Raw genomic sequence first — 20,376 nt, 5'->3', positions numbered from 1 at the left:
TTAGGATTCTCCTTTATCTTATCTGCCAGGATATCTCATTCCTCTCTGTTCTGTTTACCAAAAGAATATCTCACTTCCTGCAGATGTATTTTCAATTTATTTGTTGTTTATTTGCACAAGCCCAACATCACAGCTCATTAATGACCATTAAAATACTTATTCTCAACCATATATTCACCCTTGAAAAGAAAGCTTGGATTCATAGAGTGCTTTTTGTTTACCAGAATGTTCCAAAATTCTTCTGAAATATAGGAAGCGAATTACTCCCAAAAATAAATCAGACTGGGTGCCTTTAATTTCTGCAGAAGTTATCAAAACAGATGCAAAACTTTCAAGCAAGTCAAAACAACCTGATTCATGACACACAGCAAATGTTTTCTCATTTTCAGTCTATTAGCTGAAAGAAATTTCAAAAAGACAGCACAGCCAAGGCAAATAAAAAAAACAGAAATGTATTCAGCAAGGATGCAGTTGGCTATTTCCTTTGTACCACAAATATTTATTGCTTTATGACTCATTTGTTTAATGTATGATTCAAGTTTGGTTGGGTTGCATTAACGCAACACCATAAATGGTAATTGAGTGTGAAAATATATTCAAAAGAGGAACAGTTAATTTAGTGCATTAATCAATTAACCGCAATGCATGCATAAACCTGTCCTTCATTGTTATTTCAAAATCAAAATGTCAATAAACCTTTACTTTCTCCTTTGAACTGCAGATTAATTAGTCTCATTTTATTTTATACATCCACAGAATGTGAGTACCACTGATGAGGCCAGGATTTATAGCCTATACTTAATTGCCTGTGTGAAGGTGACAACAACCGGTCTTAATATATGTCTGTCAGGATGTTAGGTGATTTATTGGGGAGCTTGGGATTTGGTGGTGTCCCATTTCCCTACTGTCTTTGTTCCTTTACATAATAGAGGTTAAAGATTTAGGAAATCCATTTTAAAATAAATTTTGGGGGTTTATGCAATGCATCGTGTAGATGGTAAGCACTGCAGCTACATTGCACTGGTGAAACAGAAGACTGCAGATGTTGGTGGCGGTTGCACTGGCATTTGAGGAAGCAAGGGCAATGTTTTGATGGGATTGAGATGCACGCATTTGTTGCAGCTGCACATCCCTTAGCAAATGGAAAATAATCCATCACACTGCTTACCTGTGCCTTGTAGATGGTGAACCAGCTTTGGGGAATCAGGTGAGTCATTTACTACAGAATACTTAGAATGCTCAGCCTCTAACCTGCTCTTGAAGCCCCAGTATTTATGAAACTGGCCCAGTTACATTTCCGGTTATTGGGAACCTTCCCTCGACCTCTCCCACAGTGTAGTATTTTGCATTATCAGAGACTTGTGTGGTGCAAGTATTCCTTAGTACTACCAGCCTATGCCTAATTTTTTATGTTCATTCAAGGAATGTCAGCTTTGCAGGCTAAGCCGGCATTTAATTGCCTATCCCTAATTGCCCTTGAATGGTAGTGTGCTGTCTTATTGAACCACTGCTCTCCTTGCGCTGTGGGTATATCCACAATGCGGTTAGGGAGAGAGTTCCAGAATTTTGACCCAGTGATGATGAAGGAACAGCAATATTTTTCCAAATCAGGATGGTGTGTCAGGGCAGGCACGGTAGTGTAGCGGTTAGCGTAATGCTATTACAGCGTCAGTGACCCGGGTTGAATTCCGGTTGTTGTCTGTAAGGAGTTTGTACATTCTCCCTGTGTCTGCGTGGGTTTCCTCTGGGTGCTCTGGTTTCCTCCTACATTCCAAAGACGTAAAAGACGTATGGTTTGGGAAGTTATGGGCATACTATGTTGGTGCCGGAAGCGTGGCGACACTTGCGTGCTGCCCCCAGAACACTCTACACAAAAGATGCATTTCATTGTGTGTTTCAATGTACATGTGACTAATAAAGATATCCTATCCTACAACTTCCAGGAGGTGGTGTTCCCATGCTTTTGCTGCCCTTGTCCTTCTAACTGGTAGAGTCGTGGGCTTGGAAGTTGCTGTCTGGGAGTCTTGGTGAGTTGCTGTAGTGCATCATGTAGGTGGTCCAAACTGCTGCTACTGTGTGTTGGTGGTGTAGTGAGTGAATGGTTGTGGATGGGATGCCTATCAAACAAGAAGCTATATCTTAAATGGTATCGAGCTTCTTCAGTGTTGTTAAAGTGCACTCTTCCTGGCAAGTTGAGAGTATTCTATCACACTCCTTACTGGAGCCTTGTTGATGGTCAGCAGGTTTTGGGGAGTTAGGAGGTGTGTTAATCGGCAGACTGTTCTTTGCCTCATTGTATTTATGGCTCCTCCAGTTCAGTTTCTGGTCAATGGTAATTCCCAGGATATTAATACTGGAGGGTTCAGTGATGGTAATGCCATTAAATGTAAGGGGGTGATAGCTGGATTTTCTCTCATCGGACATTGTCATTGCCTGGCACTTGTGTGAAGCAAATGTTACTTGCCACCTATCAGCCCAGGCCTGGATATTGTCCAGATCTTGCAACATTTGGTTGTGAGACTATTTCATTATCTGAGGAGTCATGAATGGTGCTGAACATTATGCAATCATCCCCACATCAGCAAACATCCCTACTTCTGACCTTACGATTGAAGGAAGGTCATCGACGAAGCAGTTGAAGATGGTTCGGCCAAGGACCCTGTTCTGAGGAACTCCTCCAGAAATGTCCTGTGGCTGAAATGGTTGACCTCCAACTGCCATAAACCATCTTCCTTTGCTAGGTATGTATGTGCTAGGTATGATTTCAACCAGTAGGGGTTTTTCCCCTTGATTCCCTTTGACTCCAGTTTAGCCAGAACTCATTGATGAAATACTTGATCAAATGCTGCCTTGTTGTCAAGGGCAGTTACTCTCACATCACCTTTAGAGTTCAGCTCTTTTATCCATATTTGGACCAAGGCTGTAATAAAGTAAGGAGCTGAGTAACTTTGGTGTAACCCAAACTGAGCTTCTGTGAGCAGGTTGTTTCTAGGCAAGTGGCACTTGATAGCACCATTGATCATTCCTTCCATCACTTTTCTGATGATCAATAGTAAACTAATGGGGCAATTATTGGCCTGGTTGGATTTGTCCTGCTCCTTGTGAACAGGACACACCTGGTAATTTTCCACATCATCAGGTAGATGCCGGTGTTATACTGGAACAGCTTGGCCAAGGGTGTGGCAAGTTCTGGAGCACAAGTCTTCAGTATTATTACTGGAATGTTCTCAGTCCCATAGTCTTTGCTGTATCTAATGCCTTTAGTCATTTCTTGATATCATGTGGAGTGGATCGAATTGGCTGAAGCCTAGCATCTATCTTTGAACTTTGCACTAGAATGAACTTTGTGTTTTTTTTTGTTCTAATTGTGTTTTCTTGCAAAAATTGTTTAATTTATAATTTATATTTTTTTGTGAATGCTGTTTATATGATGCTATGTGGTTGCTGCTGCAAGTAAGTTTTTCATTGCACCTGTACATACATGTCCTTGTGCAGATGACAATAAACTTGACTTTACCATGCTGGGGACCATTGGAGGACGCTGAGATGGATCGTTCACTAGGCACTTCTGTCTGAAGATTCTTGCAAATGCTTCAGCTTCCTCTTTTGCACTGATGTGCTGGGGTCCCCCATCACTGGGGATATTTGTGGAGCTGCTCCTCCAGTGAGTTGTTTAATTGTCCATTACCATTCACAACTCGGTGTGTCAGGACTGCAGAGTTTATCTCTGATGTGCTGGTTTTGGGATCGCTTAGCTCTGTCAGTTGCATGCTGTTTACGTTGTCTGGCATGCAAGTAGTCCCATTTTGTAACTTCACCAGGTTGATTCCTCATTCTCAGGTATGCCTAGTGCTGCTCCTGGCATACCCTCCTGCACCCTTCATTGAACCAGGGTTGATCCCCTGGTTTGATGGTGATGGTAGAGTGAGGGATATGCTGGGCCATGAGGTTGACTATTTTCTGCTGCTTCTGATGGCCCACAGCACTTCCTGAATGCTCAGTCCTGAGCTGCTAGATAAGTCTGCCCCATTTAGCATGGTGGTAGTGCCACGCGACACGATGAAGTGTATTTTCACTGTGAAAAAGGATTTCGTCTCCACAAGGACTGTGCGATTGTCACCCTTACCACTACTGTTGTGGATGGATGAATCTCCGTCAGGTAGATTGATGAAGAGATCAAGTTGTTTGTCTCATTTGGTTGCATGCCATCAGGACTGCTCTTCTTTCTGAAGAGTTGCAAGTGATCATTGTGTGATCACCATTAGATATCCCCAGGGTATGACCATCTCATTGGGGATATACACTGCCTGGCACTCATGTTTCTTGCCTATATGATTCCATCTCTGAAAGCATAGACAGATTCATCATCTGAGTAATTACTAGCAACCATTTTTCACTATCTAATGATCAACATCTTATGATGTACAGGAGGTTACTGATTGGAAACTAAAGCTGGCTGGGCCTCAGACATCAAAGAAGGGATCACATGCCCCAGTGATCTTCCTTTTGTGTTGGGTATGACTCCAGCTGCTGGGGAATTGACTTAAGTTTTATTAGGGCTCCTCAATGCTAATTCTGTCAAAAGATGCCTTGATTTCCAGCAGGCTCTCTCACTTTGCCTCTAGAATTCAAATTTTTGTCCATATTTGGAGAAGGCTGTAATAAGGTATGAAAGTGAGAGTCAATGAAGATATCATTGGTAAATGATGCTTAACAGCATTGTTGTCAACCATTTCAGTCACTTTGCTGATGATTGAAAATAGGCTGACAGTGCAGTTATTGACTGGATTGCAATTGTCTTGCTAGTTAGGGATGGACAATGTTCTACCTTGTGTTGGGTAGATGCCTATGTTGGAGCTGTGCTGAAGTATTGCTAGAGGTAGATTTCTGGCACTTTGTTTTATTTCAAAAGGTTTGTGCTGTGGTTTCACCAGCATTATTTATGACTTAATTTGTAAAAGTAATGGAAAACACAATTTAGTTAGCTTTGGCAAACAATTGAAAATCAAATAACAGCAGATGCTGGAAATCTGAAATAAAAAACAGAAAATGCTCACAATGTGGTCTTCCCTAAATTAGAGAAACCAAATGCAGATTGAGTGACCTTGAATTTCCTGTTGTCTATTACTTCAATTCCCCCACTCAGACTTACCAGTCTTTGGCCCGCTGTACTGTTCCACGAGGCCAAATGTAAGCTGGACGAACAATACCTCACATTCCACCTGGGCACGTTGCTGCCTACTGTTTTATCTTGTAACAGAACTGGCTGGTTCTGCTGCAAGGTCTTCCATCTGTAATATTAACTCAATTTTTCGCTCTCCACAGACACTGGAAGATATGCTCAGCCTTTCCAGCTTTCTTCTTTTGATTTTGGACTCAGCAAGAAGTCTGACCTGCATTTCATAGCTTTGCACTCCCCTTGGTTTTTCACTCTTTCTAGCAACCCTAATGAATCACCAAATAGCTTCAAAAATGTTGGAACCAACCGGACAACTCTGGCTTTACCTTATCAAAAATATTCCCTTTGTCCTATCAATCCTGCCCACACTCTCTCAGCAACTAGTTTGTTTTCTCTCTTTCCCAGTTCTGGAGGAGGGTCTTTTGATGTGAAATGTAAACTGTTTCTCTTTCCACAGATACTACCTTACCTTCTGACTGTTTCCAGCATTCCCAGCTTTTACAACAAGGTTGTACCTTGCTAAATGAGAACTGCTTTTGATAGTATTGCTGTAAAGAAGTAGAATTATGCATCACTCTCAAAGTTAAAGTACATTATAGCATATGCATTGAATAGGAAGCTATTGTAGAGTAATACAGCTGACCCATAATCCTACAGTAATCCCATTTTAATCTCTACACATGTCCATCAACTCCTAGATTCTACGATTTACCCACACACTGGGAGTAATTACAACAGTCAATTAATTTACAGTCTGTACATCTTTGGGATGTAGGAGGAAACTGGAGCACCTGGAGGAAACCCAGAGGTCACAGGGAGAATATGCAAACTCCACACAAACAGCACCTGAAGTCACGGTTCCTGGAGCTATGAGGCAACAGCTCCACTAGCTGCACCACTGCACTGCCCAGTTTCCTCAGAGATTCTGTGGATACAAGACAAAAAGCATTAAAACTCCAATAGTCTGGCATTCTTGGAATTTTGACAGTGCTAATGCGGCAGATTTTCTAGACAATGGGATGTTACTCCTATTAATACCCAAGCACACTTTTACTTTTCTTTTCCCACATATCGCACAGTGGTACAATAAACTTTGCAGTGAACCCAATGAGTTTAAATGTACAAGTCCTCTGGCTGAAAACCTACCCGCATTCCTGTTTTGGACCCCAACCCCCAGCTCAGCCCACAGTCCAGACCCCAGCCCCTGCTGCACTCCAGACATCTGGTTCCAGCTGCTCACCCTGTTTGTGCTCTGGACCCCCGGCTCAGATTCCTTACTAATGAGTGATCCAGATGCTGAACCATCAGGATTTCTAAACAACTGGACACCGGATTATTGATATTTTATTGCACAGAGATTACATGTGAAAATAGTCACATGTAAGTCAAAGAATATAATGCAGATTCTTTTTAATAGTAATAAGTTTAAAAACAAAAAATGTTTGGAAACAAAGTAATCTTTATTGCAGTAATAAGTGGTTAGCCTATTCAAGGACAAATGTAAATTACAACAATATTGTTAGTCAATGAAAAATAATAAGATTGAACCTGCAGCTTGTTACACTTGAACAGAAACAACTATATAATAAGTTAACAACATGCAAAATATAACCATACCAAAGACTGGGATAAGCTAGTTTCAACAGTGTAGTGGTGTTCTATGGTAAACAACAACTCCTTTGAAAATTTAGGCTAGATATTTACATCAACTGTAAAATAATTATTTCCATAAGTGGATCTTATTTTCAGTGGTATGCACTCTTATTCCACTGAAAGCAACAAAAGATCCTAAATAAAAAAAAGGAAAGAATAAGCAATGTATTTAATTGTTATATTGATTGCACGGAGGTATTGTGAAAATTTATTAACTGTGACTATTACCACAGGTTTTATAGTATTTCAAATTTAAGCATGGTGATATTTAGTGAAATTGTCATCCTAATTTACCAGAATTTCAAAAGCAGCAAATATCAACACAGATCAGGGCTCAAAGCTAGGTCTTCCTTAATGTGTACAGCAGAGTGCAATAATGAGTCTTTAGAGAGCAGGGTCCATTTTCTTCAACCATTTTAAAAGGTATTGCTAAAAGTTATTACAAGTGTGTTACTCTACATACATGTTGGGATATTTGGGTGTCTGTAGTCTAGATTCCAAAGCAGTGTTCTTGGCAACATTAGATAGAGAAGAGGTTCATCATCCTTTGCATTACAGTAGGGAAGAACTTTTAAAAGATACTTCTTACAGAATCTAAACAATAAATTGGTAAAATATTTACCCTTTTTAATCATTACATATAGTTTAAATTAACTTTAAAATATAGCAGAAACAGAATAGACAGTAGAATTTACTTACGAGGTGTGTTCACCTTAAATAAAACAGTCACACACTGTTCACCATTATATGCAATATATACTCTAATCATTAAACAACACAAAGAATACAAGGAATTGGAACTTCTAACATGGTTAACCTAATTAAACAAAATTAACACAACCATCCTTGTTGAATGCTTTAAATGGAAGTCAGTTTTTGGCAAAATCTCACATAACAGTAACACTTTCTGGAGATGCTTGAAGAACTATTGTTGAAGCGTCATCTGTGAATTGACTCTTTTCCCAACCCTTGCGTATTTTTCTCAATCTCCTCTTAATGCACGGAAGCAGCAAAGTAACTTTCCCAAGGATAACTATGAAAGGTAGAATTAGAGCTAGTACAAAGTTTGGTGGTGTGTAAAACCTGTAGTACTGCTCCTCAAAGGCTCGTTTCCATCCATAAATCAGGACATGAAAAGTGCTGATCAAGAGGGCCACAAAACCAAGTGTAGACTAGAAGAAGAAAAAGGATATACTTAGTAACATCCATTTTCATTCCTTACTATATTAAATTTTGTGCACAGATATTCCCTATATTGTAATAAATCATTTGCAGAGATGAATGAAAATCTGGATATTTTAATCCTAATTATCAATAATATTTCCATTCCCATATCGACCTGTTATTCCAACAAAGAGGAAACATTATTAGAAACTCTGGTGCATTAGTCTTTAAGGAATACAAGTATTTTTAACCCCAAGATGTTTTATTGATTGGATTATGTCTTGCTGGTCATACATAGATATGCAGGATTAAAAGCAAAGGCAATTTGTAGAAAAATAGCACGGAGGTTTTCTTCCTGATATGTATGCCAAACATGGATGTAGTTAAATAGAGAACCAAATAATTGGTGTACACAGAGTCTGGTCATTTGGCTCACCAAGTCTGGTTGGTTCTTTGTGGAGTAATTCAGTCCATCCTATTCCTCTGCTCTTTCCCTCACATGCCTAATCAATTCCCTTTTGAAAGCCTTGACTGTTTCCACCACCCTTACAGATAATGAGTTCTAGCTCTTTAACTACTCACCTTAAAAATGCTTTTCTGAATATTCCCCTTGTTTCTTTTGCCTAATACTTTAAATCTGTGCAACTTGTATTTAAATTAACTTCCCACAGTGCTGAATGTTAGATCATGTAACTAAAGTAATAGTACCTGGGATTTTCCACTTCATCCTTGGGTATCATCTTGTTTTTCTAGATATTGTAGATCCTGCTTCATAGGGGATGCAAGGTCTATCTAAAAGGATTCCAGGCAGTAATTCTGAATCCATGACAACATCTAACATAAAATCCCAGAAGTATAATGGTTCAAACTTGCTGCAACAATGTGCTAAATGCATTCATCACTGATGTATGTGGCATGTAAGGATTTACATTTCCAGGTCAGTTTGCTTCCCCAAACTGGAGAGGGCTTGTGTGGTAGCACTGCCTTGCTCAGAATATTGGCCAGAATAATGCCCATAAAACAATAGGGAAAAAAAAGACATTGACAGCTGTCTGAGTCACACTCCCAGATTTAGTACTGTCAAATCTGCTAAGGGATTTGAATATTTCTGCCAGTCCCTGAAAGAAACAATGAAATTAAAAAATCTTAAATTATTAAAAAATGAAAATGTTAAAAAATTAAATAAGCTCAATTAATTCAAAATATATAATTTACCTTATACTTACATAGCTGCCTTGCAACTATTTCTCTGCACTCAACTGAGTGGATTAATCTTGCACTGGGTCTAAATTAGCTCTAGAAAATTGAGCAGATTCCAAGGTGTGAATGCTGAAGAACTGTAGCAAAATTTTTGTCCCTCACTGTACTCCAAGTGGAGTTCAACATGGAAGCAGAGTTGGGGAATCACTGCTGAAGAACAGCTTGCAAGCATGCCTTCATACAGGAATCACAAACCAATGGCACATTAAGAAATACTGGCAGTTCCGTACTGAACTGCTTAAAACTTCCCCAGCAAACCACAGCTGAAAATGCAAAGTAAAATTCTGAAAAATGTCCACAGTAATGCTTTTTGGAAGTAGTTTAGATGGAAAAATGATAGAGTATAGTTCTGCATTCTAATATACAAGTACATCATACATCATTTGTGCCTACACTTGTTTGCATACAGCCAGAACCAGTGGGAGTAGCAATTGATCTACTGTTGAATGATGTAGTGCAGGTCTTAAATGTTCATGGTTTGAACATTCTAGTTAAGTAAGCTTACTGGAAAATAGTTTTCAGTAATTAAACACAGAACAGCAACAACTTAAGGAATTTTCTCAGGGTTGGCAATTCTTTTTCATGTTTTAGTTCATAAATTGCATGGTTGAAAAACAATTTTACAGATATAATGCTGGTCAGAGGAAATGCTTATTGTTGTAATATTATAGAATGGTACACAGGAACAGACGCATTGGCCCACGATGTCCGCACTGACCATGATGCCAATTTCAACTAATCCCAACTGCCTGCACAAGGTCCATATCACTCTATTCCCTGCCTGTTTGTGTCTGTCTAAATGTTTCTTAAACATTGCTATTGTATCTGCTTCTAGAACTTCCCCTGGCAGAGCTTTCCACGCACCTACCACCCTCCGTATCAAACAAAATTTGCTTCGTATATCTCCTTTAAACTATGCCCTCTAGTATTTGATATTTCATCCTGGGAATAAAAACTCTGAGCCCATCTGAGTCTCTCATAATTTTATACACTTCTGTCACGTCACCCCCGAGCCTCCCACACTCCAGCAAAAACAATCCAAGTCTGTGCAACCTCTCCTTATAATTAATACTCTCCAATCTAGGCAATATCCTGGTGAACATTTTCTGCACCCTCTCCAGAGCTTCCACATCCTTCCTGTAATGCAGTGACCAGAACTGAACAAGGTACTCCAAATGTGGCCTAACCAATGTTTTACACAAAAGTCACATGACTTGCCAACCTTTATAATTAGTGCCCCAGCCAATGAAGGCAAGCATGCCATATGCCTTCTTTACCACGCTATTCACTTGTTGCCACTTTCAGGGAGCTATGGATTTGCACCCAAAGATCCCTCTGTACATCAATGCTCCTAGGGGTTGTTGGATTCGACTGTTTTAATTAGGTTTTTTTTAACATGTATAGTGTTTAATACACCTCAAGTGGCTGCACAAGGAATGGCTGCTTACTAGCTTATTGGTTCGTCCATCAGGTAAATATGTGGTTTTCTCATTGGTTGGTTTGGGCACAAGTATCTAATAGTTTTCCTGATTGGACTATTGTTAGCTAAGGAGTATTTCTTATCTCAGGTATAAAAGATGTCGTTTTTTGTTAATCTCTCTCTTGCTCTCCTCTCCCCTGGCCTGAGCTCATATTTTGTTACCTTTGTCTTGGCTCATCTCTTAGTAGTAAAGCTGGTGCCATGTGCTCTGTGACTGTTTCTTTGTTTTAAACTTTTCCAATAAAACTTTGTGAAGCACCAAGTTGTTTTCAACTCATTCCTGGACTCCTAAAAGAACCTGCAGATTCAAAAATAACCGGATCTGACAGGGTCCTGCCATTTACTGTGTATTTTCCCTCTTGAATTTGACCTTCCAAAATGCACCACCTCTATGCTAAATGTGTACATATTTTTTTTTAAATTGCTTTCAAGAATTGACAAGTTTGGTGCTTCAATACACAAAAAATGCTGGAGGAACTCAGCAGGTCAGGCAGCATCCATGGAGGGAAATAAACAGTCGATGTTTTGGAGTCTTGGCCTGAAACATCAACTGTTTATTTCCCTTCATAGGTGCTGCCTGACCTGCTGAGTTCCTCCAACACTTTTTGTGTGTGTTGCTCCAGATTCCAGCATCTGCAGGATTTCTTGTGTCTACTCTTGGTGCTTCATTTTTTTCTCAATTTCATTGTTAATTAATAGCAGAAAATGTTGGAAATATTCAGTAGTTTGGAGTGTGGAGGAACAGAATTACCATTATAGGCTGATGACCTTTCAGATAACCAGCCTTTCCAGTTTATGTCAGACCTGGTCATGTTTCATGAAAGGTGATCAACCTGCAATGTTAAGTTTGTATTTTTTCTCTCTACAGATCCTGCCTGACCTGCCAGTATCAGTGCTACCAAGTAAGTTACACCATTTTGTGTTTTTATTTCAGATGACCAGCACCTGCAGATTTTTTTTCTTCTTCTGATCACTTTTCTTATTTCCCTTATTTTCCTGTTTCATCATTTAACTTCAATTTGACTTTTTCTTTTATTTATTCCTTTTCTAAACAGTTTCTCTTACCTGTTTTCACTGAGCAGCAGCGAATTGTGGAATAGAAACTGCAATCTGTCTCTGAACTACATTTACAATTCTGACTGAACTAACGATCCAGAGTTAAATAAACTGAAATTCAAAACTAAAGCTAGTCTCAGTGAAGATGACTATAAAACCACTAGTTTGTGATTGTCACTGCTTCCTACATCTTATTCAGTAATGTACTTCAGGAAAGGAAATCTGTCACTCTGTATGGGAGTCCAAATGCAGAGCAAATGTTCAGCTATCCCCGAATTGCCATTGAAAGCAAACTGAAACTTACAATTTGCATGAAAACTAGCAACAGTCATCCCCATCGCTCTGTTTGAATATTTGGGGACGAGTGTCTAAGTTGGGAAAGCTGTCGTAGTCCTTCCATACACTCTGTCCCATCAGAGGGACAAAGGTAAGTGTGAGGGATTGGTCATGGGAGTCCTCTGTAATGACTCCAGATCCCACAAAGGTTCAGGAATTCATGTCAAACACAAGAACAGTACCCCTCATATTCCGCCTCAGTAGTCTACAACCCAATGGTATGAACATTGAATTTTCCAGTTTCAGGTAACCTCTGTGTTCCTTTCTCTCCCCTTCTGGTCCACCCAGGTTATCTCACCCCCTTCTTCCACCACCTCCCCCCCCCCAGTTTTGAGCCCTCCCCCTCCTGGCTCCATGTGTGTATTACCCACACACTTAACCCGCCAGGTCTCCTATGCCCCTGTCCCTCCTGGTTCCAGCTGCCCATCATCCCTTCTGTATCTGTCTCCACTTATCATCTTCCTTACTTACCAGATTCCAGCAACTGCAGTCTCTTTTGTCTTCATTTATTACCTTACAGCCTCTGTCTCTACCTCCACTCTCCCTTCCCCCCCACCTGGCTCCATCAGCCTCATTTTTTCTCTTTTCTTCTTGTTTCTACCCATCACCCACCAGCCGCTGTCTTCCAGCTCCAGCCCTACCCCTCCCCCTCCCCCCACCAGGCCCCATCTGCCCATCACTCCCCTCTTCAGCTGGGTCCACCCATTGCCTGCCAGCCCCTGCCTCACCCTTCCCTCTCAACTCATTATACTGGCTATCTTCCCTCTATACTTTTACTCCAGCTGCCCGGTCTTGACCCGAAATGTTGACCATCCCTCTGCCTCTACAGATATTACCCGACCCACTGAGTTCCTCCAACAGTTTGCTTTTCGCTCCAGATTACAGCCATCTATTGTCTCGTGTCTACAAGCAGAGACACCTACCATTCTCCCTCAACTGATGTAGCAGTTTTCTTCAAATGTTAAACAACACTTGGAAGTATTACGAGCAACAAGGACAGAAAATGAGGGTAGCAGCTTTCAATATCTATCACCAAAAAAGATGTAGTAACACCAGACTTGGGGCTAAACCTTGAAATACAGAGTTGCTGGACATGGTCAGTTGCAGGTAGTGAAAGAACTAATATGAAGGACAAACCATTTGACCTCATTTTCACCAAGCTACTCATTGCAGATACATCTGTCCCATGCCAGCATTGACTAGAGTGACCAGCTTGTTGGCACTAAGTCCTGTCTTCATACTGCAGACACCCTCCATTGTGTCATGTCACATGGTGCGAAATGGGATAGGTTTACCCAGTTGAAACAGAGGACTCACAAACCACTGTGGATCACCAGTGGTAGCAGAATTTTTACTGCACTACAAACTATGACCACGTGATTTTGTACATCCTGGTATACTGCCCACTCAGGTCATACTTGGAGCAGCACTGTGTACCTTGTGGTGTCATTCTGGCAAAGCTGCAACACAGAGCTACACTTAGACTAAACAACATACTACAATATGCATTAAGTCTAAGTGATCTCACAGGCAACAGGTTGGACCAAAATTATGTAGTCTTGCCACAGTTAGTCATGAATGATGGGAATAATTGAACTGCTAATAACAGGAATAGGCTTCATGCGAGGTTCTGTCCACAATAAAAACTAATGCAATCTGAATAATTATCACAGTGCCACAAAGCTGTTCTTATTCACCAATAACCTGCTTACTGACGCTTAATTTGGGGTTTAACCAGGACCATTTGGCCTCAGACCTTCTTACAACCTTTGTCTAACATAAGCAAAAGCGGCAAATTCCAGAGGTGACTGCACGATATCAAAGCACCGTTTGATCAAATGGGATCAAAAATCCTGATGAATTTGACGTCCATGGGAATCAAGGGGAAGAACTCTGCACATACAGTGGCATGCAAAAGTTTGGGCACCCCTAGTCAAAATTTCTGTTACTGTGAGTAGCTAAGCGAGTAAAAGATGACCTGATTTCCAAAAGGCATAAAGTTAAAGATGACACATTTCTTTAATATTTTAAGCAAGATTACTTTTTTATTTCCATCTTTTACAGTTTCAAAATAACAAAAAAGGAAAAAGGCCCAAAGCAAAAGTTTGGGCACCCTGCATGGTCAGTACTTAGTAACACCCCCTTTGGCAAGTATCACAGCTTGTAAATGCTTTCTGCAGCCAGCTAAGAGTCTTTCAATTCTTGTTTGGGGGATTTTCACCTATTCTTCCTTGCAAAAGGCCTCTAGTTCTATGAGATTCTTGGGCCATCTTGCATGCACTGCTCTTTTGCGGTCTATCCATAGATTTTCAATAATGTTTAGGTCGGGGGACTGTGAGGGCCATGGCAAAACCTTCAGCTTGTGCCTCTTGAGGTAGTCCATTGTGGATTTTGAGGTGTGTTTAGGATAGTTATCCTGTTGTAGAAGCCATCCTCTTTTCATCCTCTGCTTTTTTTTTACAGACAGTGTGAAGTTTGCTTCCAGAATTTGCTGGTATTTAATTGAATTCATTCTTCCCTCTACTAGTGAAATGTTCCCCGTGCCACTGGCTGCAACACAAGCCCAAAGCATGATCGATCCACCCACGTGCTTAACAGTTGGAGAGGTGTTCTTCTCATGAAATTCTGCACCCTTTTTTCTCCAAACATACCTTTGCTCATTGTGGCCAAAAAGTTCTATTTTAACTTCATCAGTCCACAGGACATGTTTCCAAAATGCATCAGGCTTGTTTAGATGTTCCTTTGCAAACTTCTGATGCTGAATTTTGTGGCAAGGATGCAGGAAAGGTTTTCTTCTGATGACTCTTCCATGAAGGTCATATTTGTGCAGGTGTTGCTGCACAGTAGAACAGTGCACCACCACGCCAGAGTCTGCTAAATCTTCCTGAAGGTCTTTTGCAGTCAAACGGGAGTTTTGATTTGCCTTTCTAGCAATCCTACGAGTTCTCTCGGAAAGTTTTCTTGGTCCTCCTGACCTCAACTTGACCTCCACCGTTCCTGTTAACTGCCATTTCTTAATTACATTATGAACTGAGGAAATGGCTACTTGAAAACGCTTTGCTATCTTCTTATAGCCTTCTCCTGCTTTGTGGGCATCATTTATTTTAATTTTCAGAGTGCTAGGCAGCTGCTTCAAGGAGCCCATGGCTGCTGATCATTGGGACAAGGTTTGAGGAGTCAGGGTATTTAAAAAGCTTTGAAATTTGCATCACCTGGCCTTTCCTAATGATGACTGTGAACAAGCCATAGCTCTAAGAAGCTAATGAAGGTCTGAAACCTTGGTAAATGTTATCTGAGAGCTCAAATCTCTTGGGGTGCCCAAACTTTTGCATGGTGCTCCTTTCCTTTAAAATTGTACAAAACAAAAATAATACACTAATCTTGCTTAAAATGTTGAAAATGTTTCATCTTTAACTTTATGACTTTTGGAGATCAGTTCATCTTCTACTCACTTAACTATTCATAGTAACAGAAATTTTGACCAGGAGTGCCCAAACTTTTGCATGCCACTGTATTGGAGGCATACCTTGTCACAAAGTAGTTGTGATTTTTGGAGGACAGTCTTCTCAGGCCCAGGATGTCACTGCAGGGGCTTTTTAGGGCAGTGTCCTAGGCCCCATCACCTTCAGCTGCTTATTGATAACTTTCCAACATGGTAAAAAGTGGGGAATGTTTGCTGATTGGATTGTCCAATTCTATTTGCAACTGTTCAGAAAATGAAGCAGTCCATACCTGCATGTGGTAAGGCCTAAAAAAAATATTCAGCCAAGTAACACTTGCACCACTCAAGTACTAGGGAATGACAACCTCCACCATAAAGGACTGACCACATACTCTAGATATTCAGTGGTATTACCATCACTGATTTTCCCACCATTAACACCCTGGAGTTCACCAGATGACCAAAAAATTAATTACACCTGACACATAAATACTTTATGAAGGCTGCATATCCTGCAGTGATGGAACAGTATCCTTCAGTGTTAAACGACACTAGGAAGTAGTATTGAGAGTAGCAAGAACAGAAAATGTCTCTTGGCTTCCCCAAAGCCTTTTCAGCATATACAAAGCACAACTTAGCCACATGATGGAATATTTTCCACTTGCTGAAGCTGCACTTATCCATGCCAGTGTTAAGAAGCTGGTCATCAACTAGAACAAAGCATTGTTTGATTTTCACCCTAAACACCACCTTAAACCTTCAGTTCCTGCAACACATTGTGGTTGCAGTGTTTACCATCCATAAAATGTTACACACCAAGGCTGCTTCAACAGCAAATAAAAACAAAAAATGCAGCAGGTCAGCAACTGTCAAAAGAGAAACAATGTTTCAGGTCAAAGACCCTTCATCAGAACTGGGAAAAAGAGAAAAACAAGATAGGTTTAAGTTGCAAAGGTGGGGAAGGGATGTATAGGACCAAAGGGGAATATCTGTAATAGTGTGAGGCCAGGGTTACCACAGACGACCTGCAGCAGATAAGCCCCGTTCTGATACAAAGAGAGAAAGCAAACTTCCTGAAGGTGTGGACTTCAATGTGGAGCCTGGAAGGCTACAATGTGCTCAGACACAAGATGAGCTGGTGTTCTGAAAGCTAGCTATGGGCCTCATTACAGCAGTGCAGGAAGCCTCCGAGAGATGGGTCAGAATAGAAGTGGGATGGAGAATTAATGAGGTAGGAAACAGAAAGCTGAGGGTCTCTCCTGCAGATTAAGTACAGGTGCTCTGCAATGTGGTCATCTTAACTGTGCTTGGTTTCTCCATTGTAAAAGAGGCCACATTGTGAACACTGAATCTAGTACACTAGATTGGATGAAGTGCAAGTGAATCACTGCTTCAGCTGGAAGGCCTGTTTAAGTCCCTGGATAATGGGAAGGGAAGAGGTGAAAGGACAAGTCCTTATATGTCAGCAGATTCTTCAGTGCCTCAATACCCTTTTAAGACAATCAGAACTGTATACCAGTGCTCCAAGTATAGCCTGACACAGTTTGATATACATTTGGGATAACTTCCTAATTTTTAATTCCATCTGTCTAGAAATGCACCTTAGTGCTTGGAATGTATTCTTTATGGCCTTGCTAGCCTGTGATTGGTATGTTTGTCCTCCGAGAACCCATTGCTTCTCCACCCCAATTAGAGTTGCACTTATCAAGTAATAGGTGGCCTTCCTATTCTTCCTACCAAAATGTATTACTCACATTTATCAATGTTGAACCTCATCTGGTAGTTATTTGCCATTCTATAAATGTATTAATATCTTCTTGTAACTTATTGCAACCTCTCTTGAATAGTGACTATTCCATACCAACCCATCCCAAAATCCACAACATTAATGCCAATTTATGAATAGCAGCACTCCCATGGCTAATCCCAGTGGGGCACTGAGACTCAGCTCTCCTTCTGCACAGCTATACTTTATTCCAACTCTTTGCTTTTTGTCTTGAAGCCAGCTGGTGATATATTTTCTAACTGCCCCCTGATTATGCATTTTCCAATTTTAGTCATTAGTCTTATTTTGCGGTACTTTATCAAAAGCCTTTAGAAAATTTAAATTATATCTATTGTATTACCTTGGTTAACACTGTCCATTATCTATTCGAAAGATTCAATGTGACCTTACCTTTTGAAATAAATTACCTGCTAGAAATCTGAAAAAATATATATTTTTATATTAAAAAAATCACAAAACGAGGGAATACAGAGGGGTTGGACATGGGAGGTGAAGCCATAATTGGAAACAGAAAACAAGGATAAATTGTTTAGTAGTTTAAAAGAGAACAGGTTAGATAATAGAAATTGTAACTTGACACAAAAATAAGTCACATTTAGGAGGAACAAAACATTTTCCAAACCCAGAAAGTGCTTGAATTAGGTTAGCTTAGCTGGGTTGGAGAGAGATGTATGGGAAGCTTTAAAATTTAGCGAAGTGGAACAAACCTCATCTCCCCTACCCACAACTCATTTAAGGTTTTCACTGAACAATGAATATACTTATGGAATTGAATCCCAAGCTATCAGGGCAGGATTGGGGATGGGGTTAAAGATCAGGATACAATTTGATTAATGAAAAGTAATTTTAATTACTATTGACCTGATTTTATCTCCAAAACAACCTCTTATTTAGCACTGTTAGAGGTCCAATTATATAAACATAAGAAACTTGCTCCACAGAACTTCAGAACTAACAACTTTGGTAATCTGAAAGATGAAAACATCCTCATACAAATGAATACACTGGGATAAATATTTCCCAATTCCTGACTTTTAATTGAAAATCAGTAACAAATTTGGTTCTTTCAAAAAAATCTATTCATCTTTATGACACGTGGCAAAAATAAAAGTAAGTTAATGTAAATATTATTTTCCTCATACCAATTTTAGCAGTGTACTTCAAACTATTTGGTGGCGACACTTGCGGGCTGCCCCCAGAACACTTTATGCAAAAGATGCATTTCACTGTGTGTTTTGATGTACATGTGACTAATAAAGATACCTGTACCTTACCTCTAAACTCAAACTAAATCGGTGCTAACTTGAATACTACAAAACAGGGAAAATCAATTTATGTCATCTTTAATACAGATAGCAAAATGAAGCCTATGCCATTTGTTAGGCTGGTATTTTCCCATTCATTTTGCTGGCAGAAAGACATCCAAATGGATATCTGAGACATGTCTGAACAGAGCAGGCAATTGTGCTCTTCCTTCACTGATAAGAATGAAGAATTAGTGCAGGGCAATGCAGAGTCTAAACCAGGAAGTGCCATTTAGGACAGTGAACTCAACATGAAAACCAAGTAGAGAAAGCAAAATACAGAGAGAGAAAGAATATTAAGGCGAGGGACAAGAAGCAAATTTTTCTTGAAAATCAAGTAGGACACCTTATTGTCTGCCTGTATTCTCTCTGTAACTGTAACACTATATTCTGCATTCTGTTATTGTTTTTCTCTTGTACTACTTGATGTACTGATGTGATGAAATGATCTGTATGGATGGCATGCAAAATGAAGTTTTTCACTGTACCTAGGTACATGTGACAATAATAAACCAATCTGAATTTGAATTAGGCTCCAAGAATAATTTAAACCAATAGCTGCTAGTGTTGCTGCCTCACAGTGACCCAGGTACAATCCTGTCTTCTGGTGCTGTTAGTGTGGAGTTTGCAAGTTCTCCCTGTGACAGCACATCTCAAAAATGTGTGGGTTGTTAGGTTAATTTGCTAATGTGAATTGTCTCTGGTGTGTAGGTGAGTAGTAGAATCTGAAAGCAGTTGATATGAATGTGGGCAGATTAAAATGAAATCAGTACAAGATTAGTGCTTCAAACAGCCAATTTGCATGCTGTATAATTCTGTGGCCATGTCAGATGTTCATCTCTCCAAGTAGACAGGCATGCTTGAGATTTATGCTACACTGAATTGCCACATGAAATCATTAACTGTGGTATTTAATGAATACAAGGTACAGCAGTACAAGTTTCATTAATGCTACTTAAATCAAAGCTTATATCTTTAGTGCTTGAATGCCACTAATTTTCCACTGACAAGCAGTATAGTTTTAAATCACTCAAAAGGTTCCAGAACTTCCTTTGTCTTGTGGAAACCAAGTACAAATTAATGTAGTTAAGAAATCCAGCAATAAGTCTTTATGAGCAAGAATCTGACCAAAGAGAATGGCTTTCCATTCCAGCATCTAGTTTACGACAATACCAACATTTAAGGCATTTGGATTGCATAATAAGGAGCAATGCTCAACTAAATTCAATTTGTCCTTTAATGATTTTTGTGAACAAAGTTATTCATAATTATATGGTCATGAGGTATGTACTCAGGCATCTGATCTAATAAAAGACTTTAATGCCTATTAACCACCCCATTTTATTATTCAAGCAACATTTTGATTTTGGGTAAGATCTCTGCATAGAATAGCTTTCTAATAAATGGTTTTTTTTTCTTATAAACAAAGTTAATCTTTTCCTTTCCCATTCCACACTTAATAAAGGGCCTTGATCATTTGCTTAGGAATAGTTTGTAGTGATGTGAAGCATAGATCTTTATCATTTAACAAATGAAAAAGACTTCCTTTCATCTAAAAGTGGATATAATAGTTCTGCAGTGCCTTACTGCAGACTTGAATTTGAAATGCACAATAGTTAGAGTTAAGTGAAAGGGCGAGCAGCTTTAAGTTCCTGGGCGTCAACCTCAGAGGATCTATCCTGGGCCCAACGCATTGAAGCAATTATGAAGTAGGTG

The 20,376-nt window shown here is 39.8% G+C and overlaps 1 protein-coding gene across 1 annotated transcript in view; it reads right to left on the bottom strand.

Annotated features, from left to right (window-relative positions):
* Positions 1 to 6,638: 6,638 nt before the first annotated feature.
* Positions 6,639 to 20,376, bottom strand: part of LOC127570473 (metalloreductase STEAP2-like) — a 32,025-nt gene continuing 18,287 nt past the window's right edge. Inside the window, 1 exon segment of the mRNA XM_052016087.1 lies at positions 6,639 to 8,004. Coding sequence (XP_051872047.1) covers positions 7,720 to 8,004 — 285 coding nt within the window. The 3' untranslated portion in view covers positions 6,639 to 7,719.

The sequence above is a fragment of the Pristis pectinata genome, chromosome 5 (assembly GCF_009764475.1).
Source record: "Pristis pectinata isolate sPriPec2 chromosome 5, sPriPec2.1.pri, whole genome shotgun sequence".
Classification (NCBI taxonomy): domain Eukaryota; kingdom Metazoa; phylum Chordata; class Chondrichthyes; order Rhinopristiformes; family Pristidae; genus Pristis; species Pristis pectinata.
The sequence above is the reverse complement of the archived record's forward strand: the minus strand, read 5'-3'. Positions and strand labels throughout refer to the sequence as shown.